The sequence below is a fragment of the Eufriesea mexicana genome, unplaced genomic scaffold (assembly GCF_001483705.2).
Source record: "Eufriesea mexicana isolate 0111107269 unplaced genomic scaffold, ASM148370v2 scaffold759, whole genome shotgun sequence".
In the NCBI taxonomy this organism is placed as follows: domain Eukaryota; kingdom Metazoa; phylum Arthropoda; class Insecta; order Hymenoptera; family Apidae; genus Eufriesea; species Eufriesea mexicana.
The window spans coordinates 577,497-599,078 of NW_016908917.1; the positions used below are offsets into that span (position 1 = coordinate 577,497).

At 35.6% G+C, this 21,582-nt stretch overlaps 1 protein-coding gene across 1 annotated transcript; it reads right to left on the minus strand.

Moving 5' to 3' along the window:
* Positions 1 to 432: 432 nt before the first annotated feature.
* kl-3 (dynein heavy chain 8, axonemal kl-3) lies at positions 433 to 20,571 on the minus strand. Its single transcript, XM_017898931.1, is given in 64 exon segments — positions 433 to 558; positions 616 to 777; positions 842 to 963; positions 1,030 to 1,219; positions 1,281 to 1,422; positions 1,486 to 1,653; positions 1,720 to 1,959; positions 2,026 to 2,287; positions 2,344 to 2,530; positions 2,599 to 2,875; positions 2,969 to 3,397; positions 3,478 to 3,731; positions 3,795 to 3,946; positions 4,016 to 4,151; positions 4,219 to 4,374; positions 4,502 to 4,657; positions 4,727 to 5,023; positions 5,283 to 5,420; positions 5,499 to 5,714; positions 5,789 to 5,956; positions 6,016 to 6,192; positions 6,277 to 6,499; positions 6,561 to 6,787; positions 6,898 to 7,190; positions 7,391 to 7,761; positions 7,839 to 8,109; positions 8,293 to 8,629; positions 8,707 to 8,825; positions 8,892 to 9,090; positions 9,174 to 9,319; positions 9,394 to 9,580; positions 9,672 to 10,019; positions 10,110 to 10,250; positions 10,321 to 10,504; positions 10,589 to 10,809; positions 10,888 to 11,026; positions 11,341 to 11,626; positions 11,725 to 11,945; positions 12,167 to 12,336; positions 12,484 to 12,714; positions 12,780 to 12,918; positions 13,001 to 13,146; positions 13,206 to 13,377; positions 13,444 to 13,643; positions 13,788 to 14,028; positions 14,107 to 14,361; positions 14,583 to 14,746; positions 14,823 to 15,160; positions 15,250 to 15,430; positions 15,667 to 15,813; positions 15,900 to 16,086; positions 16,174 to 16,333; positions 16,566 to 16,967; positions 17,576 to 17,760; positions 18,006 to 18,163; positions 18,358 to 18,504; positions 18,648 to 18,749; positions 18,838 to 19,059; positions 19,145 to 19,321; positions 19,387 to 19,550; positions 19,630 to 19,828; positions 19,910 to 20,061; positions 20,145 to 20,367; positions 20,440 to 20,571. Coding segments are annotated over 64 exon segments (13,062 nt in total).
* Positions 20,572 to 21,582: the final 1,011 nt, after the last annotated feature.

Below are 21,582 nucleotides of genomic sequence, written 5' to 3' on the forward strand. Positions count from 1 at the left end.
TCATTACGATTTAGTGATGGTAATTCACTAGCTATTCCGAGTGTTAAAATTTTCAACGACTCGAAAGTTTCCAACATTTTTATTCGTTATACTGTTTGCAAAAGCTTTTGAATAAATCAATGAAAATCTACAATTTACACGCGCTCGTTCATGTACGTTTGTGAAAATTTATATGTTAAAACACGAGGTGTTATCACAAGTTTTCAAAACTCAACAAACGAATAAATTTTTCGAGCTAATTCTTCCAACAACGACAAATATTACTCGACTTCAACCGAAGGTAAGTGTCAATTGTATTTATATATATTACAGCATGGTAAATTTTTGTATAGACTTCGTGAACATAATAAATCATTTTATCGTTCGAATTCTTTGCATTGTATATTTTATATTCATATATATCAGTTTAAAGCGAGACGGAAATTTTATCGTTTATTTAATATCGCATAATAATGCGACTCCACGCAAAGTCCAAAATTCCGGTGGTCTATTCGTTTGTAACCAAAGCGGTGTTATTAATAACACGTACGTTCTTTGTGGTTTTTTGTACACTGGGCACTGTGAATATCATGATAATTTTAATAAATTAAAAATTTGTGATGCAGTTATACCTACCTGATATAATTTTGGATCTTTATCAGGAATATTATACAAAGCAAAAATATGAATCACAGGCATTAACACATATAAAACTTTATTTGCTGATTCACACAACCTATTATTTCTCTTATCCCATCCAGCTCCTTCAAGAAATAGTCCATATACATAAACTCCCTCCTAATCATACAAGAAAAAGTTAGTTTTTTTCAGGTACACAAATAGATAAATATAATTAACATACTTGGGGTGCAGTTTTAATTTCTTCTGCTGTATAACGTAAAACCTCATTATGCAAAGTTACATTATCCAAAGCCCAACCTTTATGAGCTCTTGTTACTTCTTGCCTCATTGCAGTTAAAAATCCTACATATGTAAAATTCATTTGTTTTATAAGGAATTTGGATAGTTTACATATAAATTGTCACATGCCTTGAGGATTAAAAAATCCAGTCATCCAGAATTTTATTGGTCTACCAGTCAATAGCCAATTAGAAAATTGTTTATTTCTATCTAATAGTTCAGTAAACCAAAAGCCAAGAGAAAAAGATTCCCATGATTTTGCTCTCCATGACTTTGGTACTCTTGTATCATATATATTATCAAGAGCATCCCTCAATTCCTAGATATATTTATTTAATGAATGTATACCATTTAGCATGGAATTAATAAAAAAATGTTACCTCACTCATTATAATAACACCTTCTATGGCTAGTAAAAGATCTTTCAGTATAGTATCCACTACTTTAATAACTACTTGTATTCTGTCAATTTCTTGTTTCAAGAAAATGGTCATTGGTGCAGTGGCATCCAATAGTTTTAGTCTATAAAATAGCATTTCGCACTCAATTAAGAAAACTATTACTCAAATACATTATTTTACATACTTTTCTTTTACTTCAAATGGATCATAACTTAGTGGTAATTTTTTTAACATTTCTTTTGCTTGTCTAGCTACTATTACTTCTCTAGATTCAGCACCTACTGCACCTGCTTCTTTTGGTTGTACAGACATTATAGTATCTAAAACAGCTTGTGTAGTGTTACCTTGATATCTAAAATTATAAATTCATATTAATAAATTTCTTTACAGTTGACACACTGTCAGAAAATGTTCTTACGTAATATTTGCATTAGCATGCAAACCATAAACTTGAGGTGGATCTATAGGATTCATTTCATCAATTACTTTTAGATACTCTGTAACTTGTTTATAAACTAGAACTGGATATCCTTTGTAAAATACAAAATCCTCTGAAAAAAGTGCATCTGAAAACCATAGTTTGGCAAATGTATTCAACAATCTTTTGTCATAATCATCTGTAACACGTCCTCCATACTGCACCTCTCCAATCATATACCTAAAATATATTGTCTTATTATTAAATCTATCTAATCGATTAGAAGACACTATTTTTATGTATTACCTTATAGTAAGCCAACTTATTCCCTGTTTTATATCAAAATCATTCAAGTGATTATTAATAAATATACAGGATGCCAGCCAATCTGACATATTAAATTCATAGGGTATATTCCAACCAAGTGGTCCAAATTTTCTTCTTTCTTGCACAATGGTATGCAAAAATGATACTGCATATATAATTGGTATATACTGTGGGGCATCACATTGATCTAACATTTCTTGGTGCATTCCACTGTATGTAGAAAGCAAACCTGCTCTTATTCCTAAAAGAAACAAAAACTATAGAAACAATAAATCTTGAAAACTATTTTTAGTTTACCTTGTGGAGGTTCATAAGTATATTTTATAGACATTTGTAAAAGGGATATTGGAAAATCTTTATGTGGTTCTGTAGTAATCCAAATACGAAAATGAGGATGTGGTTCCTCCATTTCCAAAATAAAATTAACTAACTCTGCCATATAATCCAGACCTAAGTGACAATTTTGGCACAATGCCCAAAATCCCTATAAATTATTTATTCATTGTTCGCGCTAAATTTTCACGTAATTTCATTCACACTATAAAAACGAACTTCAGTTTTTGCACTTTGAAGCAATTTTCGTGCATGGACTTCTTGACCCTGCCCCATCGAGATACTTTTACACATAATCTCCATCTTTTTGGCAAGCTGCTCTATACTGGGAGTAGGATCAGATCCCATACTCAAGAAACAGATCATTGGTGTATTTGGCCTTGATTCGCTATGCATTACATCCATAAGAGTAATTACAGGTTCTGCATATTTCTCTCCTAGCGAACTTGATATGTATTTTCGCGATTGTGACAGTGTTCTATCTATACACCAGGCTCTAAAAATTCATCACATTCTCTACATACAATATCTGTTTAAACGATCTACTTAATAATAATTAAAATCCTCTTTAAAGGATAATCGGAACAACCTAATTAGCAATAAGCGACGAAAAGTATCCAAAGTGTTGTAACCATCTGGTATCACTTCTTCCTCTGGGGCAGCTTTATCAAACCATTGCTTCCAAAGTTTTTCAGAAGCTGGAACTTGAGATGCGATGTACTGAAACTGTCTTAATCCAGAGAGTGCGATCAAATTCAGCCAGGTGACATCGGTAATCCACTTGCAGGGTTTCGGTGCGACAGTGTTCAAGTCCAAAGCTGCACCACCTTTGATGAAATACTGAAACTCTTCGTGAGTAATAGCATCGCGTTGTAAATCGATTTTTAACGTCATCAATAAGATAAACATGTATTTGTGTATTTCGTAAAGACCCCTTGCTTTGTATCTGAATATTTCATACGTGAGATATTCGATAATATAGTTGATTCTTCTTTGATTAACTGGACTCTTCTCAGATCTAAATAAAACAGACGTTTTTGAATTATATGCTATACGTTAGTCATTATTTATGAATAAACGTATACGTTTCATCTGTACCTTTCCATAGAGATATCGAATCGTTCGAGAAATTGGACGAGCGACGTTTGATACATGGAATTGACCAAAGACATATCGCAAATTAAAAAGTACAAAACACTGCCACGTCTTGCGACTGGTCGAAACTCTTCGCGTGCAGAATCGATTCTTAATTCTGTATCCTTCGCGGTGCTTAATTTCTCGTTTATCTCAGCTGCCGTTTGTTTCGTGGTATTCAATACAGACATTAATTCCACGTCTTCTATCAAAGGTCCCTGAAAGTAAAAGGAACGAGACGGTTATGGAAATTTAAGGGTAAAATGAAGCGAGGTAAATACCTCTACGGTGGTTAATTTCTGTAAAAGATTAGCTTCCAGTTCCTTGATCTTTCTATTATTTGCAGTTACGTCTGCTATCAATTGTGTTTTCTCCGTTTCAAGTTCCTTCTTCTCGGTCAGGATGACTCTTCCCAGCAGTTGATCCTCTAATCCTATGAGTGAATTCAAAAATTAATTTGCATGTATTAAATCAATTTAAAATTATACTTAAAAGAAATTACCCTTTATGGTGACTGTAAAATCTATTATAGCAGTACGTGCAAATATTTCTGGAGTATATAATGGATTCGGTAACTTTGTAGTGATATAAAGTCTGAAGTCTTTATGGATATCCACTTCCTTATCACCTAATTTTACCTATTGAAGTAATCAGTCCACGTGTTGTCAGGTTTTCCTTCAAACAATTAAAATGCACACGTTTTACCTTCAGAGAAGTGCCTATCTTTATAAAATTCTTCTCTAACAAATTATCTAAGACAGGATCTAATTCCTCTCCTACATCCTCAATTAGCAATGGACGACCCAAAGAAACACAATCTTCCAAGTGATTTCTAAAGTATCTGTGTGTGAGCAACGTTGGCTAAAATCATATATAAAAATTAATACGGCTGGTACAATACAATAAATATTATAATACATACAAAATATAAAAATATTATAATTACAATAAATAAATGAATTATTTTAACATGATAAAAGGATTTTACCTGTAATTGAAATTCTTCTTCTTTATTCTTGATCCACGCTTTGCCTTGCAACTGTGGGTCAATTAAAAGAGGATATCTGGTTGCCTGTGTTACTATAATTCCATTCTGAATGGACAAGTCATCCGTTGGAAGACCTTGCAAACTCCACTCTCCAATCTTTACGAAACCAAAGTGATAATTTCACAAAGTTAGAATTAACAGACCCTTGGAAAACTCTCTACTCACGGTAGCTGTGTCAGTCAAACTAGCAGTAATATTTATCACGAGAGAAATAGGAATTTTCCGACTTTGAATAAAATCGAACCACTGCTTTTGTAACAAAGTCCTGAATTCTTGGTTGAAGGGGCCACAATATGACAAGAAACCCATCAGAATCAATATATCGCCAACAAGACGATCTGTTTCCGATTTAAACGATGCCAATTGCTCCGTCCATCTTATTCTTTCGCCAGAAAGGCCCTCGATCATGGCTGTGGCGGTGTCTGTTTTTGCTTGGCAAATCTCAGCGAGGTCGACTATTTTCTAACAACGGGAATTTTATCCGATTAAAATGAATTTTATAAAATATTAAAGTAATAATTTTGATATTAAAGTAGTAATTCTATATAATAAAAATATGAACTTTGAAACTGAGATAGAAGAATGGTCGAAAATAGGAACAGAAGAGATACGTGATATAAGAAGAAAGATTAAAAAGCGATCCATAGGGGTGTAAAAAGAAGAGGATCGAATTAATGGCTGAACGTGAACTATTTTTCTCAACGTATATCTCATAAATTACTTGACGTTCTTCCATTACAGCATCGAACTCTCTCTGCACCACTTTCAAGTCTTCGTCTTTCTCCCTTAAAACACTTTCAGCCTCCATTAGGTTTCGATTCGCTTTTTCGTACTTGCTCTCTTGCACGGCCAAATTTGCCTATGAATTCGGGGTTCTTTATAGACATAAGAGATTCTTTATAAAGATACGAATTTTAATAACTGGAATAAAAGGTACTTTCAAAGGAAGAACGTCTTTATTTATCCCGTAGAAGGTAACCATCGAGATGGTCCATTGAATGAGACCAGCTACATTTCCGCAAGCTTGCTTCGCAGCTTCGTAGGTATATAAATGATAATTCAAGTATGGTTGCATCAAGTCAACAGTTTCAGCGTTGATGTTGTCCTTTGGGAAATTTTGCAAGTTATACAGAAATCTGGTGTCAGCCATCACCTATAATCGATGGAAAAATAAGCACTCTTTGTATATTAAATATTTTCTTGAATTTATGGAAACGATAAAATTACCTTTAAAGCTTCAGACCACGAAGGAGTTAAAAATTGCCTTTCGTAATCCGGCTTTACCGGTTCCAGTTTTCTTCCAAACAGTATTATCACGCAGTCCATGATAAGCGTAATTAAATATGGCGGTTTTCCTAATTTTCTCACTGTCGCGATATCAGCAGCTTTTATGGTCTAAAATATTCAATAAAATTAGACTAAGTGCAATATAAAATTGTGAAAATGAAACAAACTTGCAATGCAGCCTCAGCTGCCAACAAAGCAGGTTCTGCAGCCTTCAATTTCTGTTCTGCAACCACTTTTTCCTTCGCGATCACTTTCAAGATGGCTTCCGCTTCGTCTTTAGACACTTGCACTTGTGCCTTCACAGCCTCTGCTTCTCTCTTCTTCTCGTTCACCGTGACTAGGATCTGCGAATGAACGAGGAAATGATCCGTATGCAGTAGTTCAGAGAAATGTAAACTTTTAATCATCAATGCAGAAATAATACGAACAGCTTCCACTTGCACGTTCTTCTCCGCGATTTCTTGCTGATTAATCTCTAGAACTTTGCGCAGTTCGTCAACCTGTGCCGCGGCATCGACTAGCTTGCTCAAGCCATTGCTCATACGATACGAGAGGATATTAATATTATCCAGTCTTTGCTTATAAAGTATCTTGTATCCGCTCAGGAAAGTTAAGAATGATTTTGGAGTGACGTACACCTGTCTTCGGAATCTGCTCGAGAAACCGCGTAATGCGTATGAAAATAAGTTACAAGCAATCCATATAACGCTACCTGTCGAAGTATTTAGTGCAAACATCGTTCACGTTATTGTGTATGTCTCCCATCACTTCTATCAGCTGTTGCTTTATCTCTGGACTGCAGATTATTTTATATTTCTTCAGGAAATGATCACTGACTGCGTATAAGGCGTCTTTCGGCCATCTCCAGAACCAATTTATCGTACAGCCGGATATAAGACCAGGGAACTTCAGTGCTCTAGACCTGAACTTCTCACCGACCTGTGATTCACAAACGTCTGCAATTCTTGTACGAGTGTAACGTACCTAGACTTTACTCCGAATAATTAAATTATAATTTATGCAAATTTGAAGCAAATGATGGTGCATACTGGTGAAAAGCACAGGACTACGTGTAACTGGTCTCTCGCACGTGACAAGAAATAATCGTAAAGATTATCAGGAGTCGGTGGTCGCCTTGGATCTTCGCTCTTCATCAATGGCGTCACTAGCGACAAGATATCGTCGAGTTCGTCAGGTGGGAACAGATTTGCAACCTCTCCAACGCTCAAGATATTATTTATGTACTCCAGAAAAGCTTCTTCCTTGATCTCGTTATCCGTGAATATAAACGTCTGCCCCTTGCTTCCTGTTCCAGCTGCGTGATACACTTTCCTCAGATCCTCTATTAGGCTTCCGACGGTGTAACTCCTAGGAACAGACAGTACAATAAAACTGTTGGCTTCGTAATCGTCGTCTGCTTAAGCACTTTGGCAGATGGTTCATGAAGATACCTGGTTTTGTAATTATTCAGGTATTCTGTCGTTAATTACCTAGTTAATGTTATTTGATAAAAGTTGAAACCCGCAATAAAAGAGGCCAAACGAGTTAGGCTTTGTTTGCCTGATCCTCCAACCCCGACTAGCATGGCGTTGCTTCGAGGAACACCTAAGATTCTCGATATTCGAATCAATGCGTCGTAACTGTAAAAAGATACGTCATTGCGATCTAATTAATGAAGTTACACTAATGTATTAATTAGAGCGAAGCTGTACCTTGGAATTTCTTCGTAAATCTTTGGTGCCTCGAAGACGAAGTCTTCCGGTTCGTCTCCCGTGGGTTCCGGTGGTTCTCGTAGAAAATTCACGAAATACGTTTCTACGGGTATATAGAAGCTAAAGTCGGAACCCAGCATCTTCTCAGCTGTTCGTCTCAGTGTACTCTTGAACCACTGGGTATCCTCGGCACTTGTAAATCTAGCGAGGATAAAGAAAGGTACGATTATTTTGATTTAAAAAATTTTTTAAATATCAATGGCGATGTAATAACCGACCGATCCGCGATTACACGAGTACATTCGTGTTCCCAGAGCTTCAGCAGCCGGCTTCTAGTATCGCATTCGGCTCTCTCGATTCTAAGAATACCTTCCCAAATTCGAGACAAGTCTCTTAGGTTGAAAACGTAATGGAACTTAGCCGGCGTTGGTAGCATTTTTATCTTGGTCTGCTGCCATAAGACTCTCGTCAAAGGTATCAATTTTGGCAGGAAACTTACGATGTTCTCATCGAACCTGGTGCTGCAGAAATATCCTTCTCCGATACTCCCTGAAAAAATGTTAAGCATAATTGCAAGGAAAAGAGGAAAAGAAAAGAAATGTTGCATTAATTGGCAATATCTATGGAATTAAAATATGGTATGATGTGATATATCGATTTTAGTAATTTTGGACATCTAATTAGAATGTGCTATAATATAATATATCGATTTTAGTAATTATACGTCCTCACTGAAGATCGTGTCCATAGATTTATTGGACGGTAATGTACAATTAAAAATATTGAATTGTCTCTTCAGTCTCGGTGGAATATCATTTCTACCCCCGCCTGGGTGAATCATGGCGGCGAGCAATTGGATGTCCTGTATGATACAGAAATCACCGGGCTTATCCAGGGAATAAAAGCCTTTATACTCCATCAGTTGGCGGACAATCTCATTTGTAATTTGGTCCCCCCATTCATTTATGGCTGGCATATTTATGTCGTCGATGAAAATGGTCATTCTCCTACCACCTGGGGGTCCATAAGTGTTACCAACCCTCTTCTCTACATAGCTTTCGAACACCCGCTGCGAATTAGCATTCCGTTACTTTATAACACGTTATCGTTACTAATTTCCGAACTTACGTTAATTCGTTTCATTACCTGAACCATATTCGGAGTGGATGCAGAAGAAAAACTGAAGGATTTGAACAACTGTTCTTCCGGATCATATTGGGACATGTAGCTTTTTAACATGACCGTTTTGGCAGTTCCCTGTTCTCCTATAATTTCAATCGCTTAATAAAATTTCTTAATAATTTTAAATTATCAATGAATGAAGATTGTACCTATTAGAAGTACTGCTTTCCTTTGTTTAGCGATGACATTGATCAGGAACAAGGTTCTTGTATTATCTATGTTGGGAACAAGGATAGTGTAATATTTTAAGACTTCATCAGGTGGATAGATGAACTCTGGAACCTTCTCAGACCAATGCATCCAGTGGCCATCGTCCGATACCAAATATTCAAATATGGTTTCATCTTCCTACATTGGCCATTATTTCATGATATAATTATCCTCGCTTCAATTTCAGATAATGTTATTTATATGCATTATAGAAGCATTACCATGCATTTTGGCCAATTACACTTCGATTCGTGATGAAGTAGGAACTCCTGCAGTGCGTTTCGTTCCTCTAATTCCAATACTGCTCCCAGACTCCACATGAGCGAGAAAAGGAATATCTTTTCGATATGATAATCCGGAAGCACTTCTATACACCACAAATGTCGATTAAAATTTATCTTTATTCGATAAAATGCAATTACACGTATAGGAAATACGTACTTGAATCTTTGTTTGTGGTAAGTAAACCTTCTAACAGATCGATACACTGCCTTATGTAGATAGCTTCCAAGAGGTTCATTTTAACCGGAAGCCTAGTTTGGACGAAGGTATGAGCGTCGTCGTAAATCTTATTAAACAAATTATTCAACACTTCTGCCTGCGCTGGTGGTTGTCTCTTAAACCACCCCTAAATATTATCAATCAAACATTCAGATTTATTAGAGAATACAGTACAGAGAATAATAAAAGATATTTATTTTTTAAGATATCGACATCACCTGCAGAATGGGACTCCATTTCAATACAGAAGCACTAATGAACACCATACCCATACGAGATATCGTGGCTGGCGATGCATTATCAACGTTATCTGGCTCGAAGACCAATTTAGTATTCGATGCCATAATTATACGATCACCGTTCGCTAGAGTCAGCGTCTTATTGTCGTCTAGCACCGAATTCAAGTTCTCGATCCATACAGCATCCACAGGACCATCCAGAACCATCCATAGATTATCCGTTTTCTTCGTATGAGTAGATCTTCTCCATATGGTAGAGAAAATCCCGTCTGTCCAGTCATTCGTCGCTACATCCAATTTTCCAAACATCTGGGACGCAGTTATGGCCTAAGACAATTGCCAATTGTGAACATACAGTAACCGATCAGCAATTAAAATTCAGAGAGCTGGAAATAGAGTTTAAGAATAGATGCTAACTTTGGGATTCATTCGGACTTCTTTGTGAGGCATTCCCATCTCAGTCAGAGCCTTCATGAGTGCCCACATGCACTGGGTTTTCCCAGAACCCGTTGGCCCAAGCACCATCAAACCGTGACGAACCAAAGAAGTCTCGTATAGCTAGAAGTACAAAGGATGTCATAGTTTTCGTTTACTCTTAAAGCATAATAGCGCCGAATAGAGTCAATACCTGAACTGTCTTCAAATTCCACTCTGGATGATTCATTATACCAAGCGCTACAGTCGCGTTAGCGATTGCTTTCTGCAGGTCTTTGTATGTTTGAGTTTTGAGCTTGATTCCTGGGAACATGTCTTCGATGAGGGACATGAACAATGGTTCGTCTTCGTCCACCAATTTTGACAGATTCATATCTCTGTAACATAGCAGTGTGAAGATAAAGAGAATTTGGATAACAGAGAGGTTCTCTAGAATTTTTAGTTTATATATTTCCTCGCACCTTAAGACTCTCATTAGGGTAGTTTCTTCAGAGTCAGTGGGATTCGCTCGTTTCTGTGCACCAAGTGTTCGCAAACAAGATAATATATTCCTCAAACCGAAATCGTAATGCACTTGCTTGCTCAGTTGCTCTTCGCACAATTTGTACAACGTGAAAAATTTTCGCGATAGCAGGACGTTTTCCTTGAAACCACAGGCTGCCAGTTTTACACGCATAATTATCTAAGCAGATGCATCATTATCGATACGACAAATTTATATTTGATAAATGATAAGTAATTTATTTCCATGCGACGATACTTGTCTATCAGGAACCATCATAGCGACGCTTCTGAATTGTATCTTTAAATTTTCTGGCAATTCTTGGCGCCCAGCATAGCCAGGATTCATAGTGATGAAGATTCCAAACTCGAAGTTCAATTTATATACCTCACCGTCGCTATAGAATTCGTATTTTGTCTTAATTACTCAATGCTTAAACGCTTTTTCAATCCATAACTTTACATAATTAAATCATAATGCTGGCTGTTAAGAAACTATACATACTTAAGTTTAAAACTTTGATAAATAGTCCTAAAAATTACTATAAAATAGAATATAGAATATTTTAAAATAATAATAAAAATAATTATTTTTAAAATAGAATGAAATAGAATAAAATAGAACTAATTTGAGGCATTTTTAAATTTCTAATGCATCAGCAAGAAAAATAAACTCTCGAATGGCTAAACTCTAATTATTCTTCGTGCATACCTAAAAAGGAAAGTTGTTTTTCTCTCCTTTCTCGCTGTAAGTACAATTGCTATTTGCTGAGCAGCTACCGACAGGACCGGCAAATCGATGCGATTAAACTCGTCGAAGCAGCCCCAGGCACCGGACATGGCTAATCCTTTAAATATTCTGCCCAGACCGCGGAAATCCATTTGGTCGGAGCAATTAAATACCACCACGTATTTTCCAAGGGCTTTCCCCATATCCTTTGTGGTTTCCGTTTTGCCAGTACCGGCTGGTCCCGCGGGTGCACCCCCAAAGTTCATACCTAGAAGTAGCATTTTAAAATTGCGCCACGATAATTGGAAATTAATGTACAGGTCCGATGTGGCGATGAAAGATTCATTGATTCATCGATGATCTAACCCACAGCTTGAGCCAACGTTATATAGCATCTGTCGGTAAGAGGAGTAATAGCGAGTCGATCTGTGCAGCCTAGAAACTCGTTCTGATAGACGAAATCTATGTCTGTGATTTTTATGGGAATATCTTCCGTCTCGCTATCGTAATAAAATCTACTCTGTTTCAGCCATTCGAAGTCGTTCACATTACGTATCCTGAGGTGACATAATTCGTCGAATATGTCTCTGCAATATTCATAAAATTCGCTATCACTTTAGCCGCCATATGCGTTTTTTACTGGACAAATAAATTTGTATTCATTGACTCATTCGTTCAGAGTGATTCGGTAAAAAATGATATGCATTTAATTTTTGAAATTAATTTCTAATTTCCATGGGATACGTTGAAGAGATTTGCATTTGTATTATACCTCTGATGCACGTGAATCGTGATCAAAGCCTCGTATTTTGCTCTCGCGTATTTCGACAAGTCTTTAACAGTCATTTCGATGAGGTTGTTCAATAAATCAAGGAACCATAGGTTTGTTCGCTTCATAATACCTCTGTCCCGTTTTGCTGTATTCAAGGCTACCTCAGAATCGCGAGTCCATAGAACTTGTAAGGCTAACAGCCCCACCTATCAAGGAGCAATATAATTTTTAGTCGTGAAGAAAGCTTGACTTGTCTTACATATAAAATCGACTGTCAGCAATTAAAAAAGGTCTACTATTAAAATGTCTACTATTATATTAAAAATAGGTCTACTATTTATTATCAAATTTACTTGTAGAATCGAATTGTCTATCAACTGTATGATGTCAAAATCTTCATTGGCTAGAGTTTGCAACCCCTGCGAGATCACACTGCCTACTGAGAATTGGTGAACCGATAAGAAAGTATTCAACCAATTTTCTACACCCCCTGTGCATATAACATCCTTCTCCAGTACCACTTTCTCATTTTCTCGTGAGTACATGGCTACAATCCTCTCATACTCTTTTTCATGGAAGTCTAACTATAAATCGGAAATTCTAAGTTGTAGATAAATCTGAAACGGGAAAGGATTTTTCTGAAAATTACTTTCGCCACATTGTCAAAGAAGCCATCGAGATAGTTCTGTATGGTGTGACAGTCAGCTGCTTGACCAAGAATCTCCAGCAAGGTAGGATCTGATATGAAACAGAACCTTGGAAATATGCTTCGTTTTGTTTCCAGATACCTGTGCAAGTATTTTATCCTATTTTAGCCAAATTTGTCCATATTAATTATAGAGTTGAGTATGCATGATTCGATTGCGATACCCGCTAAGGGACTTCTGGCAAGATTCCAGCTGCTCCAACAAATGTGGCAGAAATTGGCCCATTGTTTCATCTCCTGTGCATGTTTCCACTGCGTTCACCCTTTCTCGTGCTCGATACATGATCTTCACCCAAGCTTTATCGATATTCTATAATATATAAAATGAAATTGCTGACATTGCTTCTTAAAATTTAATCGTTTCATTACATTAAAACGTTTTGCTTCTGCTGGAAGTTGTTTGGATATGTCTCCACCAATGAATACAGCTTCTAAATAGGCCCATAAGTTCTGAACAGTTAGCCACTTGGCTAAGATTTCAGAGGTGTTGCTGAGTTTACTTTGCCATAGTTGTATCTCCTTTTTGAAAGGTGCATTGTACCTAAATTAAAAAATGACTATTCTGAATTAGGAAAGGATTGAGAAAGTTGAATATAGTTCTTCATACCGATTTGCCATCAATGAACTGATCACCATCAAGCTATCTTCGAGTTGAGATATTATCTCGATTGTTTCTGCTCCTTTTAAGAGCAATTCTCCTCGTTGCTTGAAGGTGGAGAATTGTAAGTCCACTGTAGCCCATTCTGCTATAATTTGTTTCAGTTTACTCTCTATCTCTTGCTCCTTCACTGCGCTGATGCATATATCCTGTGAGAAAATAGCAATAGTAATTATTGTTATTGTTATATAAATAATTTTTTTACATATAATGTACAATAACGTGTAAAACATTTACAAATAATAATTAAGATAATTAACGGAGGATATCGCGTGTTTAAGCTAAAATGGTACCTCGACTTCGTCTTTGTACTTCAACAAAGGTGCTTGCATCACGTTCGCCAAAGTAAAAGCCTCTGACTCGACGTCAAACGGGTATTTACACAACGTGGACATTCTTGCCCAGTGTCTTTCTTGCATAGCTTTGTTAGCCATCAACTCTAACAATGGACAAGTCTCGTTAAAGTCGTCGATCTTCTTTTTCAGATCGATATAAGCTGGCCAGTCTCTCATAGCCTTTGGTAATCGTCGACATCTGGAATAAAATTGTAAAATTAAATCAGTGCGAAAGTGTACTGCAAATGAGGAGAAAAATAATACGACGTGAATTCACCTGTTCTGAAAATCAGCCAATTCGGACACTATGGATTCGATGTCGATTTCAGACCAGGGTATCTCATAATAGCTGTCGATCGTTCGTATCACCTGCAGATACAACGAATATAACTTCTGCAGCAAATTAATTTCCCTTTTTCTTTGATGAAGAGCCGTGTACTCTGTTATTTCAATGCCGAATAAGCTTTCACCGCTACTGTAAGTCTTGTACTTTTCCCATAACTCTTCCAGGAGGGCTTGGAACAGTATGAGTCTAGGAAAATTAAATAATAATAAGAGACAAATTATACAACGGAGATGATGTTCATTTTTATATATATTTAGTAGAAAATTGGTATTATAGAATAGTTGAAGTTGCATCGCATTAATAAGAAAGATTATATTTCAAAAAAAAAAATAAATAAATGGAAAATATGGAAGAAAGGGAAAAAAATGGCAACTCGAAATGATAGTAATATTATTTATGGATAATACCGATCACTAGCTTCTTTGGCTGGAATTCCCTCAACCATTGGGCCATTTATCTCAAATTCGTGATCAAAATTAATTACGTCTTGCTTAAATATTGCAACTCCATCTGTCAATTCCTTTTTCAATGGCTCTTGCATCTCGCATATCTTCGCTTGTACTTGTTTCGCCTTAGGAAAAGGGGAATAAATTATTTCAGATATTTGACACGCGATTATACAGATGATAATTTCTCATAAATATTACCGTGTTCAACATGTTTGTAAAATTGTAACGCAAACTGTCTACAATGTCCTGTTCTTCCTTCGATATAGAGATGTTAAATTTCCCCATTAAAGTGTACGTTTCTTCTATTAAGATCAACTCTATGTCCAGGGATATAAAATCGTCTCGTATCTCGCCTAAGCACTTCATCGCGATCCTCACGTCTTCTAAATCCTTTATTTCTCTAGCTAATACCTTATTCTTATCGTTTATGTACTCGGTAATCCTTTTTAATTTCTCTTTGTAAGTCGTGGATAATTTCTGACCCAATAACGTCTTCCAAGCTCTTGCTTCGACCAAGAATGCTAATTTCAGTTTCTCTAAGAATATGTTAGATGAGTTCAGTTATGGTATAATTCACTCCTCATGAAATAAGGATACTGGAGGATAAAGCAAATTAGATCTTCACCCATGCTAATTTCTATAGGTCCCACTACATGTTTATCAGGCAGATTTTGTATTTCAGCGACCAAATCGTCAAACTCCATGAACTTCTCTTTGATTTCTTGGGTGATGGGTTCAGAGTCGACGAAATTTTCGATTATTTTGTCTATTCCCTCGGCCCATATGTAGGAATATCGCAAGTAATTCTAATCGGACAGCAATGATACTAAAATTGGCATGGGATTAACGAATTCCGTGATATCGTATTATTAAATAAAGTCGTAAAAATTTATGGACTGCACACAGTGTTTTTCGAGCGTCACTGTAAATTTTGATCGCGTTATTTCATTGTTCGTCCAATTCAAACAACGCTGTTCGAAGTTTGTTTGCGTGTTTACAAATAAATGGAAATTAAATGGAAAACAAATGGAAATGGTGTTACATTGGCAATTTCATCGATGTCTTCCTTTATGGCATAAATCGCACCCTGTAGACTCATTACACTGCGAACTATTTCCTTGTGATCAAGTATGATATGATAGTAGTTTTTCGCATGTGCCTTGTTATTTTCTGTATGGAAAAATTTATTCTATATTTCATGTTATATATTTACTAGCATTTATCTACTATGAACAACAGACCCTGGGTATTTTCAACCGATCCACTATTTCCTGCATTAGAATAACGTTGTCCCCATGCGGTAATTACTTTATGGTTCTCCACCACACTGATTATTAGTTTTCCAAAATAATGCTGCAACTCTTCTATCGGAGGGGATAACACGATATTCGGTATTTGCAAGACGAACGTTGTCAAAAGTATCGGTGTCCTCTTCTTCGACTCATCATCCTCTGTCAAATGACTGTAATTGCGTAAAAAATAACTAGTAATCTTTTACAAGATTAAAAATGCTATTTTGTTGGGGAATTATAGGTGAAATTTAATGAACCTCGTTACAGTCACTTCTTTCTTTAATAACTCGAGGGAGTTCTTGGTGCATTTCACCAAGGCTTCTATAAGTTTATTGTGAAAGTATGCAAATAGTTCCATGCACTCGTTATGCACTTTATTTATTTGAACTTTACGTGTTCTCTCGATAGGTGCAAAACCTATGATTAATAAAAATGTGACAAATAAAATGATTCATGAATCATTCGAGATATTAATCCTTGGCACTCGAAAACAATTCTCAGTCGCAACTTGATAAGTTTATCAAGACCGATGGTCAAACTTAAATTTGAAATAATCTAAAAATACACGAAATATCGAAATAATGATTCCTCGTAACGAGAAAAATCTTCGAGTGCAAAGAGTCGAAGACGATTAATCGGATATGAACACCTGGTTCGTATTTTCCCTTTGTTAGTTTCGTCTGTGAGATATGTTTCAGTATTTTATCCTTATCCAGCCAGTTGTACTTAACACTCTGCACAGACTCGTCGATGATGAAGTCCATAAACTTATTAATTATCGTCGTAACAGCTTTCTCTGCGGCTGATGATTTAATTTCTAGATCGGCAGCCACCGTCAGTCCAAACGCGATATTGTCGTCTAGTAATTGAATAGGAGGCTTTGCATAGTCATCGAGCTTCAATAAAATGGCCTCTGATATGGATACGAAAACTTCGTCGACTCTCGCTTCCTTCATGTCTTTTATCTCCTTGACAAAGATCTGCACGGACGTGATCGATTTTCTGATTTCATCACACATTTCTGTGATGTTCAGAGACGTCCACGTGATAACGGATAGGCAAGGTTGAAATGCAATCTCGAGATTAACGAGAACGATCTTTATCAGGTTTAAAAACAAAATTGGAATTGTCCGTCTGGAAAATAAAAAGGGGCCGAGAATAACATTAATTTGCCGATTTATTCAAGAAGACGTCGAAGCACGAAGGTACCTTAACGTATTGTTCTCTTCGACTAATTGCTTCACGGTTTGGTACGACGAGAAGATCCTGTCTTTACAAAACGTTATAATTTGTATGAAATCCGGCACTTCCAAATCGAACCTAGCCATGTGCTCTGATTCACGTATCACCTCGATGATGTACGAATCAAAGTTTAAGTGATACTTATTCGTATCTGGGTGTCTCACGATCAAAGGTGAAGCTAATGCCAGTCGAACCTATAGGAATACTTAGCAACTTGAATCGTCGTTTTATTTACCTTATCTCGCGTAATAAGTATACTTACGATCTCCGAGGAGTCGTACCATGCTCTGTGATATATCATTTCGTAGTGTATAAAGACACTGATCAAAGCATTGTACAGTTTAATGCACCGCTGCATATGATCGTGGACAATCACTCTTCTGCAGTTCTTATATATCTCCATTGGATTTTCGATACGTCTGAAAAGCTGTCTGATCCATAAAATGCGACCAGCGATAGGTGGAATATTTCTCGGTATCGGTGGATCCGATCTATCCTCGTTATATCGATCCCGCACATCCTCGATCTCTTTTTGAAACCACGTTATAAGCTCTAAGTATTTCCTGTCGATCCTCAGGTGTTTAAACTTCAGCTTTTGAAATCTATGGTATCGCATTTACATTATGTGATATTATCTGGTATTTCGTTACATTTGCATTTAAATTAAGAATGCTATTGCCATTATTCGAGTCGCTCATTCGCCAAATGAAGAATAAGTATTTGTATTTATCGTGAAAAATTGTATATTTGTAAAATTTACATAGCGAATTGTACATAGTTGACACTTTGGTCTATGAATGATTCGATTGCAAATATATTTGAGAAAATGTAAAATGGAAAATGGTACCTCGCGACTACTCTTAAAGCTTCTGTGATATTTGGTGTCTCTGATACGCATTTATAGAAGAAGTTTCTCAATTCTACTTCCGTATCTGCTGTATTTCTTTTATAATTATCGTAATCTGAATCGAAGTACGGTTTCCTGTGATCTAGTGGGTCGTAATCCTTGGACGAAACATCCTGGAAGAAACTTGAGAATTTGTCCGCGAACACGTCTATCCCCTGTATCGCGGAGCTATAAAGAATTTGATACGTTAAAGCTGTTTGCAAAACGTCCATGATCTGAAATATATTTAATTTATTTGTAATAATTGTGCAAAATGTTAATGTTGACTTTATAATACACGTTCATCGCTAACTTTTATTATCCTCGCTTTGAAGGTATTAAACTTCCCGAAAACGTACATCTCAGATACTTCGAATGGTCTTTCATCGGTAGATTCTCTTACTTGCTTGCACATTTCGTTGTAGTAATTGTAATACTGCTCGCACAATTTAATGCAATCCTACGGTAAAAAGAATTCCGTAATAAATCGATTTATTACGGTAATATTTAATTTTTATGCATCAATTCGTAATATTTAATGTAATAAATATTACTATATTTATCATCGTGCTTTATTGTCATGCAGAGAAAATAAATATTTGCCTTTATTTTAGATATCATGACAGATTTAGCTTCATTCCAGAGATTTATTTTGCCATCTTCGGTTAAGTATGCTTTGCATGCTAAAATCATTTGATTGGTCATCTGGAATCGATGATTAAATCATTGGGATTTTACGGGGCATAAATACGAAATAAAATGTATAACTTTCGTCGGATTTTTGCGTCAGTACTTTTACAAAAACTGCCGTGACCATTCGTCTGGTATTAAAAAATCGGGAAGTAGCGTATATCATTCGTATAACGTACATAAGCGGGGGCAAATATTCGCCCATTTTCGTTGGATCAAGCCTGTACAAAGGCTGAGTAAATTTTTCCAACGCGTATAGATATTTCACGTTATCTTGTGCAAGAATTTGTATCGTTTTAACATGATTTTCCAGTATCTTCCATTTCTGTATAGATGCGACGTGGAATTTTTATTAGCTCCAAAGTAGCTCTGAGATAGCTTAAAGAATGGTGCCTCGTGATCAAACGTACCTTCATGTGCTTGGATTTTATTTTTGTCAAAAATTCTATGTACTTCTGAGTAAATGGTGATTTAATATGTTCGATGATCGAGGAAAAACGAGCAAGCAGCCTTCTCCAATAACTGAGTTCCGCGTTTGGACCCATTGTCTCTGTTTCTCTGCGCAATTGTTGACTTTGGACGACAGCCTGAATTTTAGATATGCATGATTTTCTATTGAATAACCATTAAAGGCAATGCTCATAGACTTTACCCGTTCCATACTTTTCATCCATAATCTGACATTATTCTCTATAGCATGAATAGCTTCTGGATTGCTAATACTCTTTTTATTATTTTCCAGCGATTCTAAATACCTATTATAGACATTCCAATCGATATAAAATTTGATCGTGTTCTCTAAATCAATCTTAGTCACTAGAAGAAATATAAAGGTACATCTTCATTCTACGATTTTCAGTGTTACGCATATTTTACACGAATCATATCGTCTTACTGCTTAAAAATTCGCAAAAATCTCTGAAATCGCAGATGAAATTGTTTATCACTTTTTCACCCGTTTCAGATTTCGACAATTCTCCCCATGCTGTATTGGCGATTATTGCTGGCAAGTTTAGCCTCAGAATTAAGTCTGATAGGGCTGCGAGTGCACTCTGAGACAAAGGATCGACTTCTGCGTATGCATAATATGTTTCCTAGGTATAAAGATGAATTTAAGAACGGAGCGTTATGTATAAAATTATCTTGCATTGTATCGAACCATATGAAACACATACATCGAGAATATGTTTTGTCTCGAAATCGATATCCGATTTTAACCTGTAGACTATAACACATTTTCCAGAAAGTTGCTCTGTAAAGCCGTCGGTAATACAGCAACGTATTATTTCAGTTTCGCGCTCGTATTGCGCACTCCATCGTCCAGATTCTATTTTTGTTCATATTTTTTTGCAATGGTTATATACGGAATTTTTTAAAGACTCTACATAATAAAAGAACAATTTACGATACCAAACGGCGGTGGTTCCATAGGTTGATAGTGTATGAGAATTGCACGCTTCCCATCTTTGAGGAAGAAACTATCCAAAACATTGATGTATTCATCTTTATCGATAATTCCCTCTTCTAAAAGATCAGGATGTACGTTTAAAATGAAAGCTGCAACGTCCAAAACCTGTCTATGGGTTGCTTTAAGCAATGCTTGTCTCGCGTTTCGTTTTTCTTTAAATTTAGCCTGTGTGATATAAAATAGTCGGTTAATATTTATATTCCTCAGTAAAGAAGATAATTCTTATATTTTACATACAAGTTTTTCTTTTAAAGTCTCGGTCGGTAATCCTTCTAAACCGACTCTCCTTTTTAATAATTCAGCGATGCGACGATCAATCGCCGGCTTTGTATAATCTCGAGCTGCGAAATATGCAGTTATATGTGCCATTACTTTAAAACGTGATAGGAAATTGTATTACATTTGATACGAAGTGAACATCAAAAAATGCGTGAAAACTTGAATGATAAAAAAAAGAATCGATCTTTATAGGATGTGTCAAAAGTTATCCACGTCAGAATTGGGGAGAATTATAAATTTGAAATAGGTAATATAACGATTCGGGTAATACTAAGACACAGTAATGTTCGTTTTATTTACTTGTATTGAGTTAAGTTTTGGAAACTTCTTTAGATGTACATATATAAGGTCAAAGTAAATTCAATGTAAAATTTCATTCGAAGGTGTACATCCAAAACGTGCGCATGCGCGTGTAGTTACTGTGCACATGCAGCTGCAGTGCACGTCAAATTGGAAAGGTTAAATGAAACAGCATAAATAAAATTATATCTACAAAATATAAAATTACGATTAAGAACTGTCAATTGTAAATCATTCAAAGTGACATTGATCTTATTTTAACTTAACATTTTATTACAAAGTTATGCAAAATATTCTTGAAATGTATTTTTATACTAGAATTTAATGCATGGTCGACTGCCGATACTTAATAAGGTTAATATGTATTTTATATATATCAAATAATAGTATATTATAATTTATATTCGTCTCTATATTAAAATGAAAAGAGAATAAAATATATTTTCCAAATCAACTATTGATTCTGTTCACCCTACTTCACTTTCCTGTTAGAAATGTCAAATTTAATTGGTTTAAGAATGAAGATTTATTGTTAGTAAATTTATATATACGTTTTTCAATTTTAAATTTGCTTTGCTATTTATATTATATTTTTATGTATGAATATATTAAATTTGCTAATGCATATTTAATTTATGTTAATCTTAGTATTTATATGAATTTTAATTTTAATATTTAAATACTTTTATTATTTCCAGATAAACTTGTGCATTTTTAAATACTATAAATGGTCAAATATTAATTTTTTCTTATTACTATACTTGTTATTCCTTCTGTCAATATATTTATTATTTGTGTTCA